The sequence below is a fragment of the Panonychus citri genome, unplaced genomic scaffold (assembly GCF_014898815.1).
Source record: "Panonychus citri isolate SS breed McGregor unplaced genomic scaffold, ASM1489881v1 Contig00139, whole genome shotgun sequence".
Lineage (NCBI taxonomy): Eukaryota > Metazoa > Arthropoda > Arachnida > Trombidiformes > Tetranychidae > Panonychus > Panonychus citri.
Window position 1 is genome coordinate 2,078,723 of NW_026515544.1, and position 24,649 is coordinate 2,103,371.

At 29.5% G+C, this 24,649-nt stretch overlaps 2 protein-coding genes across 2 annotated transcripts; one reads left to right on the plus strand and one right to left on the minus strand.

Moving 5' to 3' along the window:
- Positions 1-4,650: 4,650 nt before the first annotated feature.
- On the plus strand, positions 4,651-13,035 carry LOC128394263 (orphan steroid hormone receptor 2-like). Its single transcript, XM_053354568.1, has 10 exons — positions 4,651-5,181; positions 6,745-7,856; positions 7,942-8,183; positions 9,137-9,240; positions 9,313-9,450; positions 10,313-10,495; positions 10,959-11,350; positions 11,434-11,791; positions 11,871-11,976; positions 12,057-13,035. The coding sequence occupies exons 1-10, from the start codon at positions 5,118-5,120 to the stop codon at positions 12,187-12,189; spliced, it is 2,832 nt and encodes a 943-aa protein (XP_053210543.1). The 5' UTR covers positions 4,651-5,117; the 3' UTR covers positions 12,190-13,035.
- A 658-nt stretch (positions 13,036-13,693) lies between these two features.
- Positions 13,694-24,070, minus strand: LOC128394270 (transmembrane ascorbate-dependent reductase CYB561-like). The gene is made up of 5 exons (XM_053354575.1): positions 23,407-24,070; positions 20,923-21,137; positions 19,768-19,937; positions 14,181-14,400; positions 13,694-14,092 (listed from the first exon to the last, which is right to left on the minus strand). The coding sequence occupies exons 1-4, from the start codon at positions 23,621-23,623 to the stop codon at positions 14,238-14,240; spliced, it is 765 nt and encodes a 254-aa protein (XP_053210550.1). The 5' UTR covers positions 23,624-24,070; the 3' UTR covers positions 13,694-14,092; positions 14,181-14,237.
- Between the last annotated feature and the right edge of the window lie 579 nt (positions 24,071-24,649).

Consider the following 24,649-nt stretch of genomic DNA (forward strand, 5'->3'; position numbering starts at 1 on the left):
TTTTTTTTTAACAGAACTTGAACTCGAACTTTTAATTTTTTAACTTTTCAATTTCCAAATGAAATAATGAAATTTTCATCTCGATCCCAACACAGGATCAACATAAAAATGACAAATATTGATTATCAACAGAAAGAGAGAGAGAGAGAAAGATAAACAAAAGTTTCGATAAAATGACATTAGAACGAAAAAAAAAGTTCTAAATCCCTTTTCGAAAACAAAGAGAAAGAGACAATAAATGATAACAATAACAATAACAATCAACCAGGATAATGGATATCAAATGATAACCTATGGACATAAAATATCAATCTAATGATGATACCAAAGATGTAACAACAACAACCTCCACCTCCACCACCAATAACCTGACATGTTGAATAATGGACTCAATCTGGAACTCAGATCAACTTTTTCGAGAGAGAGAGAGAGAGAGAAAAATATTCGAAATAAAAGAGAGAGAGAAAGAGACTAAAATGTCGAGGAAGAAGAAGAAAAAAAAGATTAGGGATTAGAGATGATCCTAAAATCTTCACCATCCAAATGTCTCTCTTTTTGCTTCTTTCTATCTTGTCTTTTTGTCTTTTCATCCTCCATCATGATCATCATCATCTCTCTCTCTCCCTCTTCTTCAACCTCTATCACCTCTCCTTGTATCATCCTCCAGAGGATGATAATGATGATGATACTTTCCTTTTTATCCTATTGTGATGCAAATTGATATTAAGCCCAAACAAAAAGGATCAACCTGAAAATGGATTAACTTTATTATTATCAATCGCAATTATTATCATTCTATAGGATTCGATATGGTTCTAGAACTTAATTTTTTTTCTTCTTCATTTTCATCTACTTTATTGATTATTTATCGATATCGATAGAGAAAAAAATCAACTCCAAAGTGTTGATTCCAACTAATTAAACTAATTGAACGTTTCCCTCTAAATCTCACTCGTAATCATCAACATAATTTAAAGTGATAATTGTTATCAATTAATTGTTTGTGATGTAAAAAAAAAATGTTAACTGTTGTTGTTATTGTGAAAGTGTGTTAGTTAATTGTTAATGTTTTGATTGGAAAGCGTGTTGATGATTATATATTTAACAACTACACAGTTGATTTAATTGTGATTAAACTTGATGGACACGCGTTCACAATCAAAGTGCCAACAAAGTAACAACAACAATCAAATAAAACTTTTTCAACTCCTAATTGAAAATCATAGTTAATTGTTAACTTTAAATTGAAACTTTATTGATAAAATTTGATTGGAAATACATATTACCAAAAGTTGCTATTATTTCAACAATTAAAATTGATCGTCTTGGGTAAAATTATCAACACAAAGAGGACACCCTGTTGACCCATAGGGTGAGGGATTGGGTCGGGGTGGGTTTAAAGTTCATCTCATTGTCAACATTATATTTTCACTCCCACTTTTTCATCATCATCATCATCATTTTCACCTTGACAATACCGGGTATTCAATTCACTCCAGGAGATGACAATATCTCATAGACAATAATTTCAATTCAATTGTTCCGTTGATTGTTGTTATTGATTAAATATGATTTTCATGATAATACAAACATCAATATCAAGGTAATCATTTTCATCATCATCATCATCATAAAAGATTATCCTGATGATGACAAACAGATGAGGATGATAATGGGAAGAGGAAGAGGAAAAATTTAAATCACTAATTCGTTACCATTGATATCATAGCAAAGATTAACATCAACCTGTTACAATTAACTTTGAATTATACAAATTGTAAATCTAAATAAACAGTGTCACGTGACAATCGGATTAATTGTGAGAAGCAAAAAAAAACTAAAATGATTATCAAGTTTATCACAATGATTATAATCATAATAACCAATCAACTATGATTAAAATACTTACACTCTGTAATGATGATTATCATGAGCAAGATGAAGATGAAGATGAAGATGAAGATAACGGTAAACGTGATAATAGATGAAATGTTTTTACTCTCTGTCCATCAACAGCAATTTACCACCTTCATCTTTACCCACCACCACCACCATCATCATCTTCATCTTCATCTTCATCATCACCGAGTCTCACCATTCTCAACCTTAACTATGAGCACGAAATCAAGTTTAACAATAGAAACCTTTTCCTTGATTGTTATTATTGTAAGTCAATCAAGTTTTTGACTCTTCTCAATGTTACAGTTAAGATGATGATAATGATGATGATTATGATGATAACAAGAAACATTCATTGAAAACGAATCACAATTTTATCTAATTATCTAATTTAGTTGATGATGATGATCAAAGTTATCTTACAATTGTTATCAAATTGGTAAATCATAGTCACGGTGGGAGTGATTTGAAAGATGAGGATGAGGATGAGGATGAGGATGGGGATGGAGATAAAGATGAAGATAAAGTAACAATGAAATGTGATGAAATGTTTCCCATTATCTTGTTATCTTATTTGATTTGATTGTCCAAAGGTAACAATTTAATTTACTCACAAGGGTAATATGTTGTTATCCAAATCAATTTGCTATGTTAAATTGATTGTCCAAAAGTCATTAATCATTAACATGATAAAATTAAATTACCTCATCTGATTTTAGTAACTAAATGAGTTTAACAAACAATCAAATATTTTGATTCTAATTTACAATTTGCCCTAAATAACATTTAATCCAATTGTTTAATTTTCTCTACATCATTTTCAACAATTAATTTTGCTTATAATTAACCAAAGTAAGACAATTAGTCTTATATTTAAATTTGAAATTGAAACAATAAGAAAATGAAATAAAAAAGTTGATCTCATATAATCAGATTGATAAAATTAAATGTTTGCAGGTGATTAAATCAATCAAATCAAACTGATGAAGATTAAGATGATGTTCGGGTGGGATGATGGAGTGGATCGAGGTTGATGAAGACAATGATATATATTATAAATTACCAAAGGTATTAACTGAATCAATGTTAATCCGGTTTTGTCAAAATTGTTTTGTTTCCCTTGATCATCCTAATACTTTGTCTTTCAGATTATGGCTTGAAATCATATTATCATCATCATCTTCATGAGGTGGGGTGGGTTTTGTTACCCCACTGATGCTCATATCATATTCAAAGGCATAAGATGATAAAAAGGATGACGAAGATGATAATAGTTTATATATAATGATAATAAAATGACTTGTAAATATAAAACTGATTTAATAGTGACAATTGAAGTAAATTAGACAATTTGAATTCATGGTTAACCTGATTGTAAGTTGATGATGATGATGAGGATGAGGATGATAAAGTAAACACTTTGCTTTATCATCCTCATCCTAATCAAGATGCAAAAACAAAATGATAAAATAGCAAACAATTAACATTAACAGGCAAACTAATTTAGTTTAAATTAGTTTAGTAAAAGCTTTTACTTTGATTATCATCATTTACTTAATCATTTGTGTTTGTATCATTTGATTAGAGATTTAATTTTGTTGTAAATTTTTAAAGTGAAAACTTTTTTTGTTTATTATCATGGTAGTTGATTAATTGTCTACAATTAAGCTTAATTGTTCAATCATCTTAAATGTATAGAGAGAGATCAAGATGAGAATTAAGTTGAAAGGTAAATTTCAATTACGATTGAAAATGTCACCATGAGTTCATCTTGACTGTTATCATGATGGAAAATAAGATGAAGATAATTTTTTACTCCCAGTGAACTTAATATTCTGAGGATGAGGATGAGAAGAAGAAGATGATGATGATGATAGAAGAGAAAAAAATTCTGTCGAAATAAAATAATTACTTTTCTATTCTTGTTTCTTTTTTTTTCTCTCTCTCTCTCTCTCGCTCTGATTAACTTATTTTCTTTCACAAACTTTACTTACCTTTTCATCTTCTACCTGTCTCATCATTCATCTTCATCATCTTCCCTCACTGTCTCCCAGCTCCTTACAATTTATCCTCATCTTCATCATTTCTTTTGCTCACTGAACTTTAACATAATCTGATGAACATTTTCCTCTCCACATTTTTTTTGTGCTCAATACTCATTCCATGTGATTCTGATGAGAAATCTGATCAATATCATGATAATGAACATCATCAAAAGTGTGATGATGATAAATATGAGCCCAATTGAATCAATAAATTCATTTCCCAATCACAATTCTGATTGAAAGTATATAACAATTACCAATTGTATTCATCATCATGATAAATGATAAATGATAACCAATTGTGTATAACTTAAACTGTCAAGAGCAAAGTTAACTTGTTATTATTTTTCATCCTCATCCTCATGTATCATCATCATCATCATGTAAATGAAGATGAAGATGAAAATTGATGAGCCAAAAAAGCACAAGAAAAAAAGATGAGGATGAAAATACTCTGAATCTATGGATAGAATTGAAATTTTTTCTTTCTCTATCTTCCTCTCCCTCCCTCTTCCTCTTCCTCTCTCTCTCTCATTATCATTCTCATCTTTACCCTCCCCACCCTTAGTATAGGAAAGGTTATTAATAATATATAATATTATATACATGGTGGGTTATTGATTGGTTGGTGGGAGTGGGAAGGAGGAGGAATCAAGTTAAACTGTTAAGATCATGAGAAGGCGTTTCCAAGGAGGTAAAAGATAACCAATGACAATCAAGAGCTCAATCAACTCTCACTACTTTTTTTACATCATCTTCATCCTTTATCTTCATCATCTCCATCATTATCATCATCTCACTGCCACTTTTAGTGTTATTATTATGTGATTCCCACTTTCCCACCCACTTTTGCCACCTTCGAACAAATTTTCCTCCTCGAAAAATCAACAATTCTTGGTCTTTAGAACTTTTTTCCTCCTCATCCAACAAATCAACTTTCTAACAATCAATTAACAACTTTTCTCCTCTTTTGATTTTCAACAATTAACTTTAACAATTAGTCTTTGATTTGGTGATTTTCAATTGGCTTTCAAAGTTTAAGATCAACAATTAACTCATAATTATATAAATCCTATTTACCTTTACTAAATCAATTTCAGTTGATTATCAGTGATTGTTTTTTGTTTGTGTTATTGATAATTGTTGATGATTAAATCAATTTAATTGCCACACATGGATTTGGATCAGGAAGTGATCAACAAGAAAACAATTAAACCTTGTGATGATCAACAAACAGGTAAATAATAATCAGTTAATTTTAAATGAATTTAAATGAAACTTTCCATTGAAAATTGTTGAATCAATTGAGACAAATTTTGTTTTCACTAATAACAATCAACTAATTTACTCGATGCTTTTGATTGTTGAATTATGTATTATGATTAACTTATTGATTCTTGAGGTAATACAAATTGTATGATTTTTACATTAAATTGATTAAATCAATCAGGCAATCGGATCGAATTGATTTCTAACAGTTATCATGATGATTAACAATAACCAAGGTTCTGGTGGGTTAATCTATTTACTGATCAGATTAAAATAATTGTTAACAAGTTGAAAGGTTGAGAAATTGTCCCTTGACAATTTAACCTTAATTGAATCAACAACAACAACAACACAATCAATCTGATTGCTGATTATAAACAGTGTTGATTGTAAGCAATTTGTATATTAGTTTGGCAATGAATAAACAATGATAAACTAAACAGAGATGCAACAATCAGTTTCCATGGAGAAAAAGTTGATCAAAATTAGAAAAGTAAAAAAGACAAATAATTAATTCCGATAATCAATCAATTGAAACTCTTTCTCCAAAATCAATCAACAATTACGAAACGTTGATGATAAAATGATAAAAGTCACTTCAAATGTTAACAAAGTGAATAGAATGTCAAGTTTGAAAGAAGAAGAAAAAATAAGAGAGAGAAAAATAATTCGATTAGATGATATTAGAACTTTTCGTCGAGTTCGAAAACACAACATTTTAATCGGCTTAGAACTCGAAGTAATAATAAATATAAATATTATCAGTCAACCGGAGGGTCGATTGAGATTTAAGTCTGAACTAGAAAAGTGCATCTTTTGCTTGTTGATGATGAAGATGAGGATGAGGATGAGGATGAGGATGATAAAAGATGATGATAAAAACACAATGATGACAAATAATCAAATGGTTGGACATCGGATTAAGGGTTTGATTTGGTTTTATAAGCTTGATTTGACTTGAGCTTATCTTTCATTTTGAATGATGATGACGATCAGAAAGGAAGATAAAATCCTTTTTTATCATCATCTTCATCTCTATCTATTTATCATCCACCACCCACTCTCTCTCTCTCTCCTCATCCTCATCCTCATCTTCTTCCTCCTTGAACCACTTTGTTTATCTATTGATGTGTTTGTAATGATCATCATAATAAAGTAATGAATCGTAGGCTTAACAAAAAGAGAGTTTATTTTATCATCTTCTCGGTCTTCCTGGTTATCATCTTCATCTTTTATCTTCATCCTCATCATCTTGATCATCTTTCTTTTTTTGATTGTATCTTTATGATCTTTATATTGCTGTTTGCTCAATTTGCTAAATTGTTTCCGGATCTTTGCATCTAAATTGTTACTGTTAAACCTTTTCCTTTCATTGTTGTTTATCATAATCATGTCTTGCAAAATTCAATTAGATTATCAATTTTCATGGTATTGTAATTAAATTAGTTCAATTGTTATAACAATTAGCACATTATTTTGATTGGTACATCTGATAGATTATTGTTTCTTTGTGTATGTTAATTATTATTAGATTGTTCAAGATCTGATTCTGATGATGGTGGACTCAGTGAATCAGGTTCGAGGTGTCAATCAATTTCACCCTCTCATGAATCATCATCGATAAATAGATCAGGTTATCATCATAATCATCATCATCGTCCTCGAGTTTGCAAGATGAGTCGAAGATGTAAATCAATTACAATGACATCACCTTTAACTGACCATCATCATCACCATGGTGGTGGACAATCTGGTGGTGGTAAACTTTCATCTCACCTTCATGATGATGATAATAATCATTCAGTTAATGTTGATATTGATGCGGATGATGATGAACATGGTGATGATCATTATCTGTCACCAAATTTGCACCATCAACACCATTCTGCTGATTTATCATCAGTTGAATCAGCTTCAACTTCAGCAGCGGCAGCGGCAGCAGCCGTAGCAGCAGCGGTGGCATCAACCACTTTAACCTCATCTTCATCTTCACTTTTCACCTCTCTCCATGCAACTTGTCCTCCCCTGTTCATGGCTCCAAACCTATTCAAGCCCATCTTAACTCCCACCGCCACGTTACATGCTAATTCCGGGTGTCCTTTGAATCTTTCAATGAGTGGATCTCAATTGGCTTCAAGTGGAAACGGAACTGGAAACCGAAACCGAATTGATATTGACTCTAATGGAGGAGAAATGAAAGAGGAAAGTGGTAGAGGAAGACTGGGAGTTGAAGGGAGAAAGAGAAAAAGATCTGAACAAGATGAAGATAATGATGAAGAGGAAGATGAAGATGAACAAGAGAAATCAAATAGTCCACTAATCAGTTACACTTCTTCAAGCACCACCACCGATCGTAATAGCCACCATCATTATAATAATCACCATCATCATCATCATCACCATCCACAATCAATCAACACTCATCGTAATCATCACCATCATTCAAGTCGACAGCATGAGTTAAATCAATTTACAACTTCTAACAACCATTTAAATCACCACCAATTACACAACCATCACTCTGACCATGGGTCAAGAAGTTCAGAACCTGATTCAATTGTATTGACACGATCACCAACACCAAGTCCACTTCCGACTCAACAACATGACGAGGAGGAGGAGGGAAAAAACTCTCAAAATAATGTAAGACGAAAACGGCAATTTCGACCTGACCTTTTTTCCTCCACCTTTTAACTTTCCAATTTCTACTTATATACATTTCCATTAGATAAATGATCGGGTCACTCGAGTTCCAACCGAGTCAACCAACGAAATGACCACTAGTCGAGGTCTAACTTCATCCTCATCTTCAGCCGGATCAACATCATCGGCCTCAATTAAACGTCCATCCCCTGGCTTAATGTGTGTCGTTTGTGGTGACACTTCGAGTGGAAAACACTACGGAATTTTGGCCTGTAACGGTTGTTCTGGATTCTTCAAGCGATCTGTCCGTCGAAAGTTAATTTACAGGTTAGTTGATCGATTTCTCTTAACAATTAACACTTTAATTACACAATTAAATGAAAAGAAAACGTGATCCTGATGATAATAGTTTTACATTTTCCCCTTTTTTCAAACTAATGATTTACTTTTCAATTGAAACAATTAACTAATACACTTACATAAGATGCAAATGAGATAATCAATAATCACAATTTAAAAGCATTTAATCATTTTGCTCATTAGTTGTTGATTTGTTTGTTTCATCTCAATTAATTGTTGAGTAGAAAAATTTTCACTCCAACAATTAGATTGTGACAAAGACAAAAAATGTTTCACCAAATGAGATACAAATGATTGTATCTCATTTAATTTAAATAATATGATTAGGAAACTTAATTGATTTGAGTTTTTTTTCACCCATCAAATTGATAATGATGAACAATTTAACCTACTATAAGATAACAATCAGATAATCAGTGTCACCAAAGTTTGATATTATCTCTCAAGTATCACAATCCTGATTGACTAATCTGTTAATCCGTTAATCTTGGTGGATGATGATGTTTAAGCGGATCACAAGTTTGTTATTTCATTTTATTTTTTACTCGATTGTAACTTAATCATCATCTAAACAACATCAACAGATTACGATGGTAATTGATAATCTAATCACTATCACAGGCACACACTTTCCAGAATCCATGGTGGGTGATAACTGGTGTGAGTGTGTATCATCAGGGGGGTGGGTTTAAGTTCATCTCTAAATCTCAGTTGGAAATGAGATAAATATCAAGATTAGATTGAAACTCATTCAGGGAATGATGAAAACATTTCCTTCAGTCACAGTTTGAATTTAATTTGATTTGATTGTGATCTTTTTACAAGAGCTTTTTATTACTTGGACTGGTTGACATTTTCTGACATTTCAATTGATTAACTAATTGTTCATCATATTATTATTAAATAATGTAAATATTTAGGTGTCAAGCAGGAACTGGAAGTTGTATCATTGATAAGCAACATCGAAACCAATGTCAAGCTTGCCGATTGAAAAAATGTATCCAAATGGGAATGAACAAAGATGGTAAGTTAAACCTTAAATCTATTAGTTGATTGTTGGTTAATTGTTACAATTATCTCTCCCTCTTGATTGTAGCTGTTCAAAATGAAAGGCAACCTCGAAACACGGCAACAATTAGACCTGAGACTTTACTTAATGACGGTGAAAGTGAACGGCTTTTAAGGGAAGGTGTTGCTGCGACAGTAAACGCTTTGTTCACAACAGTTAATTCAGGTTAGTTAATTGTTATCGAGATTTGATTGTTTCGAGAGAAACTTTTTTCGTATATTTATTGAATTGATTGTTGTTATTGATGATTCGTTATCAAGATGGATATAAGATTATATGGATTGTCAGTATTAATGATGGACAAATGATTCTAGATTTTCGGACACAAGGGAGTGGGGATTTCATGGTGGTGATTACTGAAGATTCTTATGGAAGAGAAAATATTTATTTTTTCTTCTTCTTCTTCTGTTGTATGAATGATATAATAAGATGAGTTCGAGGTGGAAAGAGGATGAGGAGGAGGTGGAGAAAAAGAAATATTTATAGGATGAATTTCTCTGACTAGAACTTTGAGTTCGAGGGTTTCTCATGGAAGATCTAATGATGAGAGAATTGGATCAAGTTGAAGAGGAAAGATTTTTGTTATTCGCAAGTTTATTTTTCTCTTTGGTTCTAAAAATACGAATAAGAACATCATAGAAGAAGATGATCAAAATTTACAGAAAAGTTCAGAAAATGAAGATTACAAAGTAGAGAATCGAAAGGGAGAAAAGGAAGAAAAAAATTCGAAATAGAACAAAATTACCTTTATTTGTTTTCCATCATGGATCAAATTCGAACCTTCGAAACCTTTTCAAAGTACTCTCTCTCTCTCTCTCTCTCTCTCTCTCTCTCTCTCTCTCTCTCTCTCTCTCTTTCTTCAAGAACTTCTATCGTATGAACTATGTTGAGAAAAAGAGATGAAATCCTTTTCCTATTTTTCGTGTTCTCGTTTAGTTCAATTTTGGAAACTCGAAAATAAGAAAGAAAAGAGAGAGAGAGAGAAGAAAATTCTTATCGATTTGTTTGAATTCTTTTAATGTAATAGGTATTCGAGGTTTGAATTCCAGTTCTAACCATGGAGCAATCCATGGATTCCCAGTGACAAATTCATTTCAAATTTCATCAGAATCAAGTCCATCACTGATGGTGGGAGGAGGAGGTGGTTCTAATAATACTACTGGTCGAGCTCGAAATGGTTCAAATGAGGCAAAAGATGAAAATGGAAAAGGTAAAATGGAAACGAAAACAAAGAGGAAAAAAAATTGGACCAAAAATAATAATCATATTATTTAGAACTAAATTTCGAAAAACATTGAATAGTCAGAAAGCAAATTCCAAAGGCAACTCTATATCTCTATTATCGAGTTGATAAGATTGAGGATAACATTTCGATCCTATAATGATGATAATTTCATCCTCATCATGAAGAATCCACAATTCTAAGTGAAACTATTATTATCTCATCAGAATAAGAATCAGAATATAACATTAGCATTAGATGTTAGCATTTAAATTGCTTTTTCGCGATAACATTTTGACGTCGAATTTGTTTTTTTTTCTTCCTCTTCTCGAGTTCTAAGTTAATTGAATTATCTTGCAGTTCTTTTTACCTTCGAATTTTTCTCTGTTACCATTTACAATCTAATATATGAATTCTTTTTCGATTATCTCTCTAACTACCTGATGATCAGCACGTAATTTAACATCCAACTTGGAGTTAACTCGACACTTCGAATACAATTCAAGTGGTAATCATTTAGGTTCTTATCAGGTATCAGCTGTTGGACCAACAACTACACCGACAACAACATCAGCAGCAACTTCATCATCGTCCTCATCTTCATCTTCCTCAATATTGTCAACCAATGGCACTAATTTGACAAATACTTTGGCTCATGCATTTGTTTACCAACAACAACACCAACCGATGCCATCGGCATTTTTATTGGACACTTCAAGTTTACCTGGACTTTTACCTTGTCACCAAGAGTCAATCTATGAAACATCAGCTCGATTATTGTTCATGGCCGTTAAATGGGCTAAAAATTTACCTTCATTTGGTAGTTTAACTTTTCGTGATCAGGTAACAACAATTGAACACTCGAATTAGTAATTGAAATTGATCATTTTCTATTGATTGTTATTACAATTAACTCTGATTTTTAGGTTATCCTTTTGGAGGAATCTTGGTCAGAACTGTTTCTTTTATGTGCCATCCAATGGTGTTTACCTTTGGACAATTGTTCAATGTTTTCCATTTCAAATATTTCCTCATCTTCATCAACTCCACCCTCATCATCTTCATCATCTCATTCACCAAATAACCATCATCATCATCATCATCAAAATCATCATCATCATCAGCATAGTCATTCATCAAGCGAAACAAATTGTTCAAATATCTCATCAGGTGATCGAACTGGTGATCTTCGAGTTCTAAACGATATTTTCAATAGATTTAAATCAATCGCTGTTGATCCAGGTGAATTTGCTTGTCTAAAGGCAATCTCTCTATTCAAACCAGGTTAGTACAATCAATTGATCATCACAATAGCAACAACAATTAACAATCTAATCATTGATTTATCTTTCAATCTAATCAGAGGCTCGAGGACTTAAAGATGTAATCAGAATTGAAAACATGCAAGATCAAGCTCAGATTATGCTACTTCAACATGAGAAAGCTCGTAATCCATCAAGTCCAACAAGGTAATTGAGATAATTAATATTGGTTTTTCAACTTTTAATTGTCTAAAATGGTGTTGATTAACTTTTCCATCTTTGATTAGATTTGGTCGATTACTTTTACTCTTGGTCTCTTTACGTTTCATTGCTGCGGAAAAAATTGGTGCCATTTATTTTCAACGAACCATTGGTAATACACCAATGGAAAAGCTTTTATGTGACATGTTTAAATGCTAATTGTTTTTCTAATTACTTAATTGCTTCTTGGCCTGATTTCCCTGTTAAAACAATTAACTTTTACCTTCTAGTCAACAAACAACAATTAAGTTCAAAAATCAACCTGAAAACCCAAAGAAAATCATAAAATTTCAATCAAATATTAACCACTTTATCAATTACGATATTAAATCATTTGTCAATTGTTTTAATTGAATTTGTGTTTAATAATTAATTTCAATTAAAATTAGAAAAAAATTAAAAAAAATTAATCCTGAAAGTTCAGTTTCTACAAAAGAGATGGCGTAACAATCGTTTTTAGGTTGTGGTGCCATCTCTTGGTGAGAAAATGAGAAATTTAATCAAATAAGTTTTTCTTGACTTAATTATTAATTTAAAGAGTTTTAATTTTGCTTCCAAGTTAATTGATTAACTAAAAGGCAATTAAGAAAAACTGGTTTATTTAAAGGTCATTATTTAATATGAAACAGGCTAATAAATCATAAAATGTTACATCAAATGATAAACATTTAAATGCAATCACTTAAGTGACAAGATTTTTTTTCCTCTCACAATCAACTGATTGTAGTGATTTACTGTAAGCATATTTAATGTCACTGATTAGTTAACAGATTGAATAGTTGATGAACTGGTTTTACTTTTTAATGAGACAATTAATCAGCTTTTTTTTTGCTGAATCTTTGATTATGATGGTGAATCAGAAAAAAATGAGGAACAGGAATCAATTGATTAACTTGATTACTTTGAATAAATGTTTATTAATCAAATTTTACCAACCGTTGATTCAGTTAATGATTAAATCAACACAAACATTAATCTATTAATATCCATATTGAACACAATCGTTTGATATTAATAACAAAAAGGGGGCGATCATCATATTCATATAATTATGAAGCATTTAAGATAATCTATTAGGATATGATTTGGATTTCCAATCCGATTGGATCTAATCACCTAGACCGTTCATGGGATCTTGAACTAATGGCCTGAAGATAATTGTGGCTTCTTCAGTTAAAATTATTCGGCTACCGATTGCTCTCCGGCTTCACTCAAAAGCTACTCGACTAATAAATGTCCAGATTTGTTCTGTGGTCGGTTGACCCAAGTTCGTATTTCAAGGTCAAGAGTATGAAAGTTATTCAGTTGATTAGTGTACTTGCAGGTCATTTGGAGGATTTTTGAGAAACAGATGAAAAGATTATGAGTCTGAATGAGATAATCTAACTCGAGAATCACAATATCAATAATGATATCAACAAAGTGTGGGGCAATCGATATGATCACTGAGCATCGATTCTTAGGCATTTATTTATCTTTGCCGTTCATTGGCTGCTCATATGATAAAACTCATCCCTTCCGTTAACTATCATGTGACCTAAGGTCACTTTTATTATCTTAATTTGGCCTTTGATCTTGATTTAGCTCTTGTAATTGTGAGATGCACGTGAAATTGTATCACAAATTGTGAATTGTATATAAATCGCATTATTAAATCATTTGGTTATTTGTATACATAATTTAATCATCAAGTGATCAATTTAATTAGCAAGAAAATTAATTAGATAATAATAATAATAATAATCAGTTAAAGTTGAAACAAGAAATTAAAAAAACAAGATGAATCAGTATGAAAATTTGGGAGCAATGAGATTGTAACAATTTGGAAACAATTTATTAATTTTGGTGGTTTTGATGAAGCAGCGAAGAAGATGAAAAATTAAATCAATTGATTGTCTTTGATTGTTTGAAACATTTTTTTTTCCTTTAATTCCAACAGTTAATTGTTGTTTTTCGTCAAATCGTCAAATATAAAAATTACCAATGAGAATCAAGTGATGATGAAGATGATTAATTAATTATGATGATGGATGGAGATGAAAGTGATTATCCTGATGATGGCCTAAGAATAATAATAAGATTAGAAACAATTAAAATTTAATTTCTAACAAAAAAAACAAGAAGAAGAAACAAAAAAATCAACTAATTACCTTTTTGTTTTTACTTTTCATCAAAAAGTTTCAATGGTTAAGCTTTCAGATTGAAAATTAATGTGATATATGGAAACCAGGGCTGTGTCTTGACCGTTGTCCACAATTACGGATTATGTATGGAAGGATAATCGCTAATCCAATCATACAACATCCAACAGCGTTAATTACAATTGTTGGCTCCTCGAACTCCTTGTAATTGGGTTTACCCTCTTTACCACTGTAAAGGAAAAGGAAATAGAGAGAAACAAATTAGACAATTTGAAGAAAACAACATTTACTGACCAATCCATTTAATCCAATCAACTGACCAGGACATAATTATAATCATCTAAATGTTAATATGAAAGGTACGAGTTAATTGTTTCTTAGTAAACCATTGAAATAGTCAATTCCCACTTTTGACCTAATATATTTTATTGGAGGTTAATAATTAGAAGCTTGAATGTCCTTAACATTTTTATTGATTTAAATTTAGGTAAATTGTTACTGATCATCATCATGATCAGCATGATGATGATGATGATGATCAAGAAAAGGTGAGTATTCAAGTGAGAGGCTTAAAAAAAATAAGGTAAGATTTTAATGGAAACCAGAAAATTGAGTTTACTATTAACTAGAAGTTGCCTGTTGGGATGAAGATGGAGGTGAAGATGAAGATGATGATGATGATGTTGGATGATAATGTTTGTATGTGAGAGGAGATTCTGATTGATCTAGTTTACTGATTATCATCACACTGAGTTCTGTCTCCCTCTTTCATTTTCAGGGTAAAATTAACGGTGAAAAATTGTTTCTCTTGCAACGATAACTTTTATGTATCTCTCTTAATCTTAATCATGATTGAATTTCCTTACGGCGATTGAATTGATTAGTTGAGAACAAAAAAAAAGAGATCAAATTAATTCTGAGGGTTTAATTTAGTTTCTTTTTCTTCATGGAGAGAGATTTTTAGTTCATCATCACTCTAACCCCTCCGGTCATTTATTAAAAACTGGACTTTCAATCGTTTCTTATGATTCAATTTTCATCATGAACAAAAATCAGGTAAAGTTTCAACAAAACTCATTCTTATTGACCAAATGACCAATGACTTTGAAGATAACATTGAAAATAATTAGTTGATTGTGATTGTGATTATGGCGAAATGTTAATTGTTAATAGTTATTACTGTTACTTTATAATATCATTGGCTGATCTTGACCTAATTGTTGATTTGATTTGATTTTTTTTCTCATCATACATTCAACTGTCTAATGGTTTTGATTGTTGATTAACTTGATTGTTGTTGTTTAAATCAATAATTTAAACATTATACTTATTACAATCAACTAACAACATTGTTAACTAATCATTAATCAAGTATCATGAACTCAATTTGATTATTTTTATCATGATCACAATTGAAAAAATTGTTGTTTATTGTTTATACTCATCATTAACATATCATAACAATTTAGTTTTAATTGACATGATTAATTGCTGATTGAAAGATTGTGTTAATTTAAACATGAGCTTTAATTGTAATCCAGGTTTACTTTTGTTTGTTAATCATTCTCATCAATCAATGTTGTTGATTGTTAATTGTTAATAGTATTATGATGATGATGATGATGATCAATTTTAATCAATTCAACACCAATATTTGATTAAATTGTTAGCCTTTGATTGACATTATTAGCAAGTTACCCGCACGGTTAATTGTATTGTTAACAATTGATTAATTAATTTTGATCATCATCAATTGATTGCTATCGTAACCATAGCAACGTACACAGAAAATTTAATTTAATTGTTTGTAAAGATGGTTAATATTTAATCAATGATATTGGAGACAATTTAATTTAATTTTCCCCATTCTTGTTGTCATTAAAATTAATTGTAATTACAAATTACAATCAGTTTTATATTATTACAAATATTAAGTCAAGGTTTTGATTATAACTTTGATTAGTTGTTGATTATTTGACTTCAAGGTTAATTGTTGTTTCTGTTAAAAGTTAATCATGTTGGTGATTCAATATAACTCCAATTAAGTGTAATTGTAATTGAAAAAAAAAATTGATGAGAGTCAAATAGATAAATTAAATTTGATTGAGACAATTAAGAAAATTGTTAATCATTGGAAAATTGGAAAGGCTTTTTAATTTTATTGGACAATTAACTAATTGTTACTCAATAAGAAATTGCAAAAAAAAATTAACTTTCACATGAGAAACATAATTAAGTCTAAATCTCAGTCAATCATTAATTCAAATGGTTGATAATTAAATTTGATTGTTAATCAATTAGTTAATGAAAACCTTTTCTGGATCATTGATTTAACACATTCAACAATCAATTGATTAAGTTATCAACAATTTAACTCTGGCTGAATGATTAACATAGTTTTCTTAATCACTGATTAGCATGTTTTCACTATCTCAACAATTAACTAATTGTTTGAACATGAAGAGAGAGGGAAATGTAAAAATTTAAATCAACCTACAACAATTAAGTTAATTGTGATGATGATCATTAGGTTTTCTTGACAACAATTTAAATGATAATAATAATTAAATGTTTTTAAACTAAACTATTTGATGATATTTAATTGTTGTCAGTTGATTAGTGAGTTAATTGTACTTTCAATTGATTGTTTAACCAAATCAAAAATCAAGGAACTGAATCAAATTTTTGCAAAAGTGAAGGCGGAAATTAATTGTTTGTTGTTACTATTTAATTGTAATCAAAAATGATAACAACACCTTAATCACATACAAGGAGAGTTAACAATTAAAATAAAACAAAAAATACTTTAATCACAATTAAGAAACAATTTTAATCAAGGAAATGTATTAATCGGTTAAACAATTAAAGCAAAAACTAAAACCTTAGGACAATTAAATTAAAACCATTTCCAGATTAAAGTTAATCACGAATTAAGAATCAAATTAAATCAATCAGATTAAAAGATCAGCCTAATTAAATTAAACATTTCAACAATTAACAATATTAAACTAATCATGAACAATTAAGATAATCATTGAGATGCAAACAAGAAAAAGTTTTTTCATTAAATTGTTATCGGGCAAAGTGAAAACAATCAAATCTATTATTAATCATAATCGAAGCTTAATTAATAATGATGATTCAATCAACGACAATTAAATTTGATTGTAGACGATTTTTTGATGAATGGAAGTAAAAAATTGTTACTTTAATTAACTAACTCACCGAAAACTGTAACAATTAAAGTAGGAAAAAGTTATTCAGTTGGTGACAATTTTTGCTTCAATAAATGTTGATTGTAACCAGATCGTAATCAATTGTCAGGCCTAATTGTTAATACAATAATCAACCAACTATATCATCATCATCATCATCTTATCATCTCTCTCTCTCTCTCTCTCTCTCTCTCTCTCTCTTAATCGTTACTATTACAATGATCATTTTCCTCTTTCACTAATCATGATTATAATCATTTCTAAATGTAGGTCAGTTTTTACAGGATTAGATGAAGATGATTATGATTATGATGATGATGAAAAAAAGATGAAGCTGAAAATTGGTAAATTTTTTTCCTCCATCATCTAATCATTGGAACGGTAAATTGTTCACAATTGAGAGTTACAATTAACTCTAATCAAGCCAGGGCCCTGTTATCCTTACTAACCATTAATGTTAATTACCATTAGAATGATCAAAAACTTATCATTTGATCAATCAAGTTAACAATTAACTGTTTTTTTCCAGATCTCCATCAATTGTATATTATTATCATTATAATATTCAAACTTTTATCATGTTTTTAAATTGTTTATCTTAATTGTTACCTACTCATTTAAATTAACTTATTATGGTGAAAGTATTGAGTATAATTGTTATTCAAATTGTTGATCACTCTTTCTGTTTGTTTATCTGTTGACAATTAAAGTTAATCATTACGGGAAAAAGTAACTACCGTTTACAATTACAATTACATTTGATTTGAATTTGATTGTTGTCATATTAACAGTTTTACCTTAAATTAAGTATATTACCAACAGCAACAATCAGCTAATCACTGAATCAACTGATTGATAGTCAACTGGATCATAAACAAATTGTTAACAGGTAATCAATACAATTAATCATATTATTTGATCATATGTTTTGATGATATGCTTTGGGTGAGTAATTGATTTGATAATCAACCAACAATTAAATTTGATAGACAAAAAAAATCAAGGTTAACAATGAGCTTAATTTGATTAACTGGAAGTGATCGAGTTAAATTGTCGAGACCAATAACAATTTATCAAGTAAATTTTTTTTTCTATTATCACCACAATTAACTAAATTACACTTAAATCCAGTTATACAGAAACATGAAAATCATTAAATTGACAATCAACTAACAACAATTTGTTGATTTCTTTGGATTCAACAAAAAAAAATTTAACCATTAGAATCCTAATAGTTATCGTTAACCTGAAAACAATTTCAATTAACAATCATGATCACAATTAAATATCATCAAGATGATGATCAACAAAGTATATTAACTAAATTAACATAATTATCAAATGTTAATTGTTAACAATCAAAAGTAACTCAGGAAGAAGTAAAAAAAACTTTTTCGCAAACTTTTTTTCTTTACCAACACAATCAAATTTGATTGTCAATTCGAAACTTTTTTCTTAAACAGTTGATTAACTGATTAATCATTACAATTAACCTTTTTTTAGACCTTTCTCATTTACAATTAACTAACTAACAGCAATTAAGCAAGGTTAAACTCGCTGAAAAAAAAAGAAATCAAATTAAGTCCTTGATTGTTGGAGAAGCGAAAATTTTTTTCCCAGTTAAATTATTGTTCAACTGCGAGTTGGATAAATTTGTTTAACTAAATTGTTCACTATTTAAGTTAATTGTTGAGCTGTATTTTCATATATTTATAAATTTTCAAGGTTTTAACTATCATAAATTGTTGTTGATTTAACAGTGTTAAGTTAATTTTTAATTTCTCATGCAAATCAACCTAAATTGTGGAAAAAATTTTCCTCAACAAGTAAAACCAATATAACTTTAAATACATTCAAATATTAACAAATATTATTAATTATCTCCAATTAAAACAACAACAATTAACAAGTTCAATGTAATCAAAGTAGTGAAAAAAAAGCAAAACTTTGTGATTAGTTAATTTCGTTACAGTTTAAAATATAATTAACAGGCTTGGTCTTGTAACAATTAACAATCTCAACAAAGGTTTGGTTTGATTAACTTGATAATAAACAACATATAAGTATTATTATTATCAGGTAGCAATTCAATTTATCTGACTGCTACTATTGAGAGTAATCAATGTAATCACAATTAAACGTTCAATTGTAATTAGCAATCAACTAAGGTACTAAATCCTTAACAAATCAAATAGTAAATTGATTAACTAATATACAAATTAAGTTAATTGTAATCACCTTTTGATTGTTATTCTTGATTCTCTTGTGATTGTCAATTGGTTTGACTTTTATTAGGTTGATACCTTGAGTATGATCAGTTGATTGGTGGATTAATTGTTTTCTTAGTATTGATTGTTGACAATTAAAGTTAATGAACTTACCTTAATCTTGATCTTGCTACTTGAAGTAAACCAGAAATTGAAGCAATTACTGATAAACTGTAAATAATTAAGCCAAAAGTTACATGAGTTGGTAAGAGTCGAGCTCGGAAATTGGCAGTTGCTTTATCACAGCAAAGTAGAATCAGGAATGATACAAATCCAGCAACAAACTGTTGACAATTAAGTGTAAAAAGTTTAGTTAAAGAAAAGTAAAATTAAATTAGTAACAATTAGAATGCACTTGGTATCTAAATCACAATTAAATGGTGAATGGTAATGAACTTCAACCGTTAACCTTCATGTTATCAGGCCTTTTAACACACAATCGATTGTGACAATTTAATTTCAATTGTAATCATCAACTGATTGTGTAATAGTAAATATTTAATTGCCATTAGATTAGAGTCTGAGTTGTTAATTAATTGTAATCAAATTGTGACCAGAAAAATATATTATTATTGTTCAAATTGTTGAACACAATTAAATCTGTAACTTGTCAACGCTTTTTTCTTGAACAAAGTAAATGACAAGCAATTAACTAATCACACTTTTTTTCTGGGTGATGATTGTTAATCATTATGGTTTAGAAATCATGTTTCTTTTCAAATTATCAAATTAACTAATTGTTTTCCTTTAATTGTTGTGGTTTAATCAACATATCAAGTGAAAGTTTGTAACATAATCTATTCACAATATTATTATAATAATTAATCATGATTGTAATGCTAATTTAGTGACAACAGTTAGTTAATCAGTTGATAAATTTTAGTTGCACACCTTAATTGTTTACCTAACTAAATCATTAATCGTAACCAAATCATGATGTAGTTTAACAATCAAACCATAACTAAGAAAAGGAAACAAATTTCCATAATTAATTTTTCTAAATTCTAATTGTCACAATTAACCTTGTCTAGTGGCAGAAAAAAAAGGAAAACCCAACACAATTAGATAATTATTTCTCGAATTGATTAAGTTCAATGAATTACCAATTAACCAAACTAACGATCAAAACAATTGAAACACTCATTAGATTTTAAATATTTCCTGATTAAGGGAATGATTAATTTCCCTCCATTACGATTACCAATCGATTACCAATACCAATCGAGATATATAAAAAGTACCTTAATTGTGATCGTAATTTAAATTTACCTGTAATGCAAATAGCCCAATAGCAACCAAACCGACCCACGAATGGAGTGAGTAGAAATGTCTAATCGATGAGCCCGGGGGCATATTGTGTTGAGCCTGAATCGCGGCGACCATGCCAATCGTAATGGCCGATATTGAGCAGACAAAGATGATACAATGGATAATCTTGACGTAAATCTTACGGCATCGATGGAGTAATTTATAAACCAACATGGCTGTCGATTGATTATCCAATTAATCATATTTAAATTGTCACCAGTTAACAGTTGATTCAGTTTGTTTGCGATTTTCAAGGTTTCAAACAGAAAAATTATCACCAAATAGTCAAGTTATTAGACAATTTATTCCAGCAATCAGTCAATTATTAGAGTTATAGTGATGATGATGGTGGTGGTTAGTTAATTTTCAACAATCAGGAACCGGATTTAAGTCAAGGTGAAAATGCAAATGGCGATGAAGAGAAAGAGAGAAAAAAAAATTTCGAATTAAAAATTTTTCTTCAATTCAATTTATCCTTAACATTGAGATGAGAACCGGATAAACAGGGTTAACATGATGATGATGAGGATGATTAAGATGAAGATGATTGTTATTGATTTTACAGTTAAGTACCATTCAATGTCAACTAATCTAAATTGCTTCCAGTTAATCAATTGCTATTAAGGTATTATTATCATTATTAATTAGGTTAGAGTTACAATTATAATTACAGATGAGGAAAATGAATTTTCATTGATTTAACATTGTAAATGTAATTAAATTAATAGCGTTAATTGTTATACTAATAACTATGAAACTGTCTAGTTAATCATTAATCAGGTAAATTGATTTAATTGGGTCAAAACAACAAAGATTAACAATCAAAAACAAAACTACTGCCACTTAAATTGTAGCGGTTTAAATTGTTTGTTGTCTTTGTTAAATTGTTTGATTGTTAACTTGTCAATGGTTAAATCAGCATTTGTATAATCAGATTGTTGATTGTAATCAATTTCCTGCCTTTTGATTACAATCAAAAACCTTGGCCTTTGATTGTTACCTGTCAGTTGTATTTTTTTAATCACACTAATTAACAATTTGTTTCCTATTTATGATTAATAATTTTGTAGCGTTTAACTTTTTTTTGCTTCGTTAACAAGATCATGATCAAAACTAATTCACTTACAACAAACAATTAAAAAGTGAACAAATTTAATGATTTAATTGTAAATCACTTTAAATAGTTCACGATTAACATTATCAACAATCAACAGTGTTTTGTTAATTGTAATCAAAATAAACAATTGAATTGGGAAAAAAGTTTTCTAGTTAATAACTTTTTACTCAACTTCCATTGGGATTTTCAATAGTAAAAATTTAATCACTGCTGATGAGATGAAACTGATTAAATTGCTTTTTACAACAATTAAACTTGATCTTCAAGGTTAACTAGTTTCTCATCTTAACAATTAACATCTTAACTAAATTGTTGAATATCAACTTACAATGAGATATTATCATTACCATTGAAAATTTATCATAATTAAACTCGTTGATTCAGTTTAAATTATAGCCCACAATTAACAATGATCAAGGTGAAGGTTGATTAACATTTAACAAAAGGTAAGAAAATAGTTAATTTAAATGAATCAGGTTGATTACAATTAAGAGCCATTACCATTGTTTAAAATATTTACTTGATCAGATACAAAATTTACTAATTGATAGTTTTCAAACTACTATTAAATTGTAACAATTAAACCAGTTGATTGGAACCTTGTTGTTAAGATTAACATATAATTGTAATATTATAATAATTGGACAACAAATTACAATACAGTTAATTGTGATTTCTATTAATACAATTAGATAATTGTGAAAGGATAAATATAACTACATGTATACCAAACTACCTATCAATTAATTGTAAATCAACAATCAATTGATACTTTTTGATTAGTTACACTACATTTCAATACGAAAGTAACACTTGATTGACAATATACAACAAACAATTTACTTGATTGTTAACAATCAACTGATTTGACCCAAAAATACAAACACTTGACCAGAAAAAGGTTATTAATAAGTTAACCATTGAATAGTGAAAATCTAATCAATTAACAAAGTTGAATATGCATTTAATTTTGTGTTAATTGTTTTCAAGTTAATTGTGATGATTATGATGATGATGATTGAGAAAAAAAAATCAGCTGAAAGTTTTCAATGGAAGAGTAAATTTGATCAACTTGATTACGGAAATAATAATATTGAATTTTCATCCTCACTGATTATTGAACTTCCCTTAAATTGTTGCAATGTTTTTTTTTGCCCTAACAAACACTATTAGTTAATCAATGAGTTAATTGTTTGGTCAAACAATCAGTAGAAGTGGAAAAAGTTCCAAATCCCAGAAATAAAGTTATTACAATCAAAAGCAAATAGGAAGATGTGATAATTACAGTAACAATTAGAAGCTAATTTTTGATTGATTGTGAACTTTACCTTGTCCGTTGAGGAAAACAAATCCGATTATCATTAGAATTGCGTGTAAATTAAACTGTTCATTTCGATTTTTGGACCATGCGAATCCAGTGTCATGCCACATTACCCAATAGACGAAAAGAGAAACCGAACCAAAGAGTAAAAGTTCAGAGATTGTGAATAAAACACCGAAAAAGAATCGGCCTCCGGACGAAGTTGATGTCGATGGTCCGTCCATTTTATATACTTTGATCTTTTTCCAAAAACTTGGTGAGAAAAATATTCGAAAATTTGATGGATAAAAATTCCTGGGGTCACTTTTCCGTTTCGATAACTTTAACTATCCGATAATAATAAATATCCAAATGAGAAATGGTAACTTTTAATTTCGTAAGTGATGTTGATTAAGTTCACTGATTATCATGTTAATAGTTTTAAACCAAGTTGCAAGTTAAACAAAATAAACAAGTTGATTAAGTTAATTAATTTGTTTTTTCTCTGTTGATCACATGAAACTAACTAATTATGATGATGGTTAATTATGATTAAAGAAGAAGAAGAAGAAAAAAAAGAAAGTTAATATTCAGATTCGTTAGTTTAATTTTCTTGGTTAACGTTGATTCTTACTCGTTGGTAACTAAAGTGAGTGTAGGTTTAAGGGAGAGAAATGTTGATGATGATGATTAGAGTGGCAAACTTGATTGACAAGTAAATGGAAAGAGGAAGAGAGTGAGATGATGATGATGATGATGGAGAAAAAGAAGAAAAAAAAACAATGTTGTTTTTATTTAGAAGAGAATTTTTTGTTCGTCCATTTCAATTTTTCTTCGCTTTTTGTGTCCATTAACTCAATTCGAATATCAACTTTCGTTATTATTATAATTCTAAGAATCTTTCATCTAATTGTAAAAAATAATTTCTATTCTAATGTTGTTAATTGTTTATAATCAAAAGAGAGAAAGAAAAAAAAAATTAACCGAAATTTGGAATTTAAGCAGCGCCGTCTATCGAGAAAAGAGATAAGTTTTCGTTAGAAACTTTTTTCTTTTTAAAGTCTTTCATTTTCTCTCTCTTTTTTTTAAATTATATTCTTTTCATCATTTATCGTTTTCCTCTTTTACCTTTTCATCTTGTCCCTATTTCGGATCTTCATCTTCTCTCATCTCTACTCATTCCTTTTCAGCTCATTCGAACTTTTTTTTTCTCTTTCTTTTTCCTCCCCCATGAAGATCCAACGATGCTTGATAGATAATATCGATAATCT

Coding starts and splice junctions, on each gene's coding strand:
- LOC128394263 (XM_053354568.1), top strand. CDS start 5,118: ATGGATTTGGATCAGGAAGTGATCAACAAGAAAACAATTAAACCTTGT. Junction 7,857..7,941: donor GAAAAAACTCTCAAAATAAT/GTAAGACGAAAA, acceptor CATTTCCATTAG/ATAAATGATCGGGTCACTCG. Junction 10,496..10,958: donor AAAAGATGAAAATGGAAAAG/GTAAAATGGAAA, acceptor CCTGATGATCAG/CACGTAATTTAACATCCAAC.
- LOC128394270 (XM_053354575.1), bottom strand. CDS start 23,623: ATGGACGGACCATCGACATCAACTTCGTCCGGAGGCCGATTCTTTTTC. Junction 19,938..20,922: donor TTGGGCTATTTGCATTACAG/GTAAATTTAAAT, acceptor AATTGTCAACAG/TTTGTTGCTGGATTTGTATC. Junction 14,401..19,767: donor GTAGCAAGATCAAGATTAAG/GTAAGTTCATTA, acceptor TTTCCTTTACAG/TGGTAAAGAGGGTAAACCCA.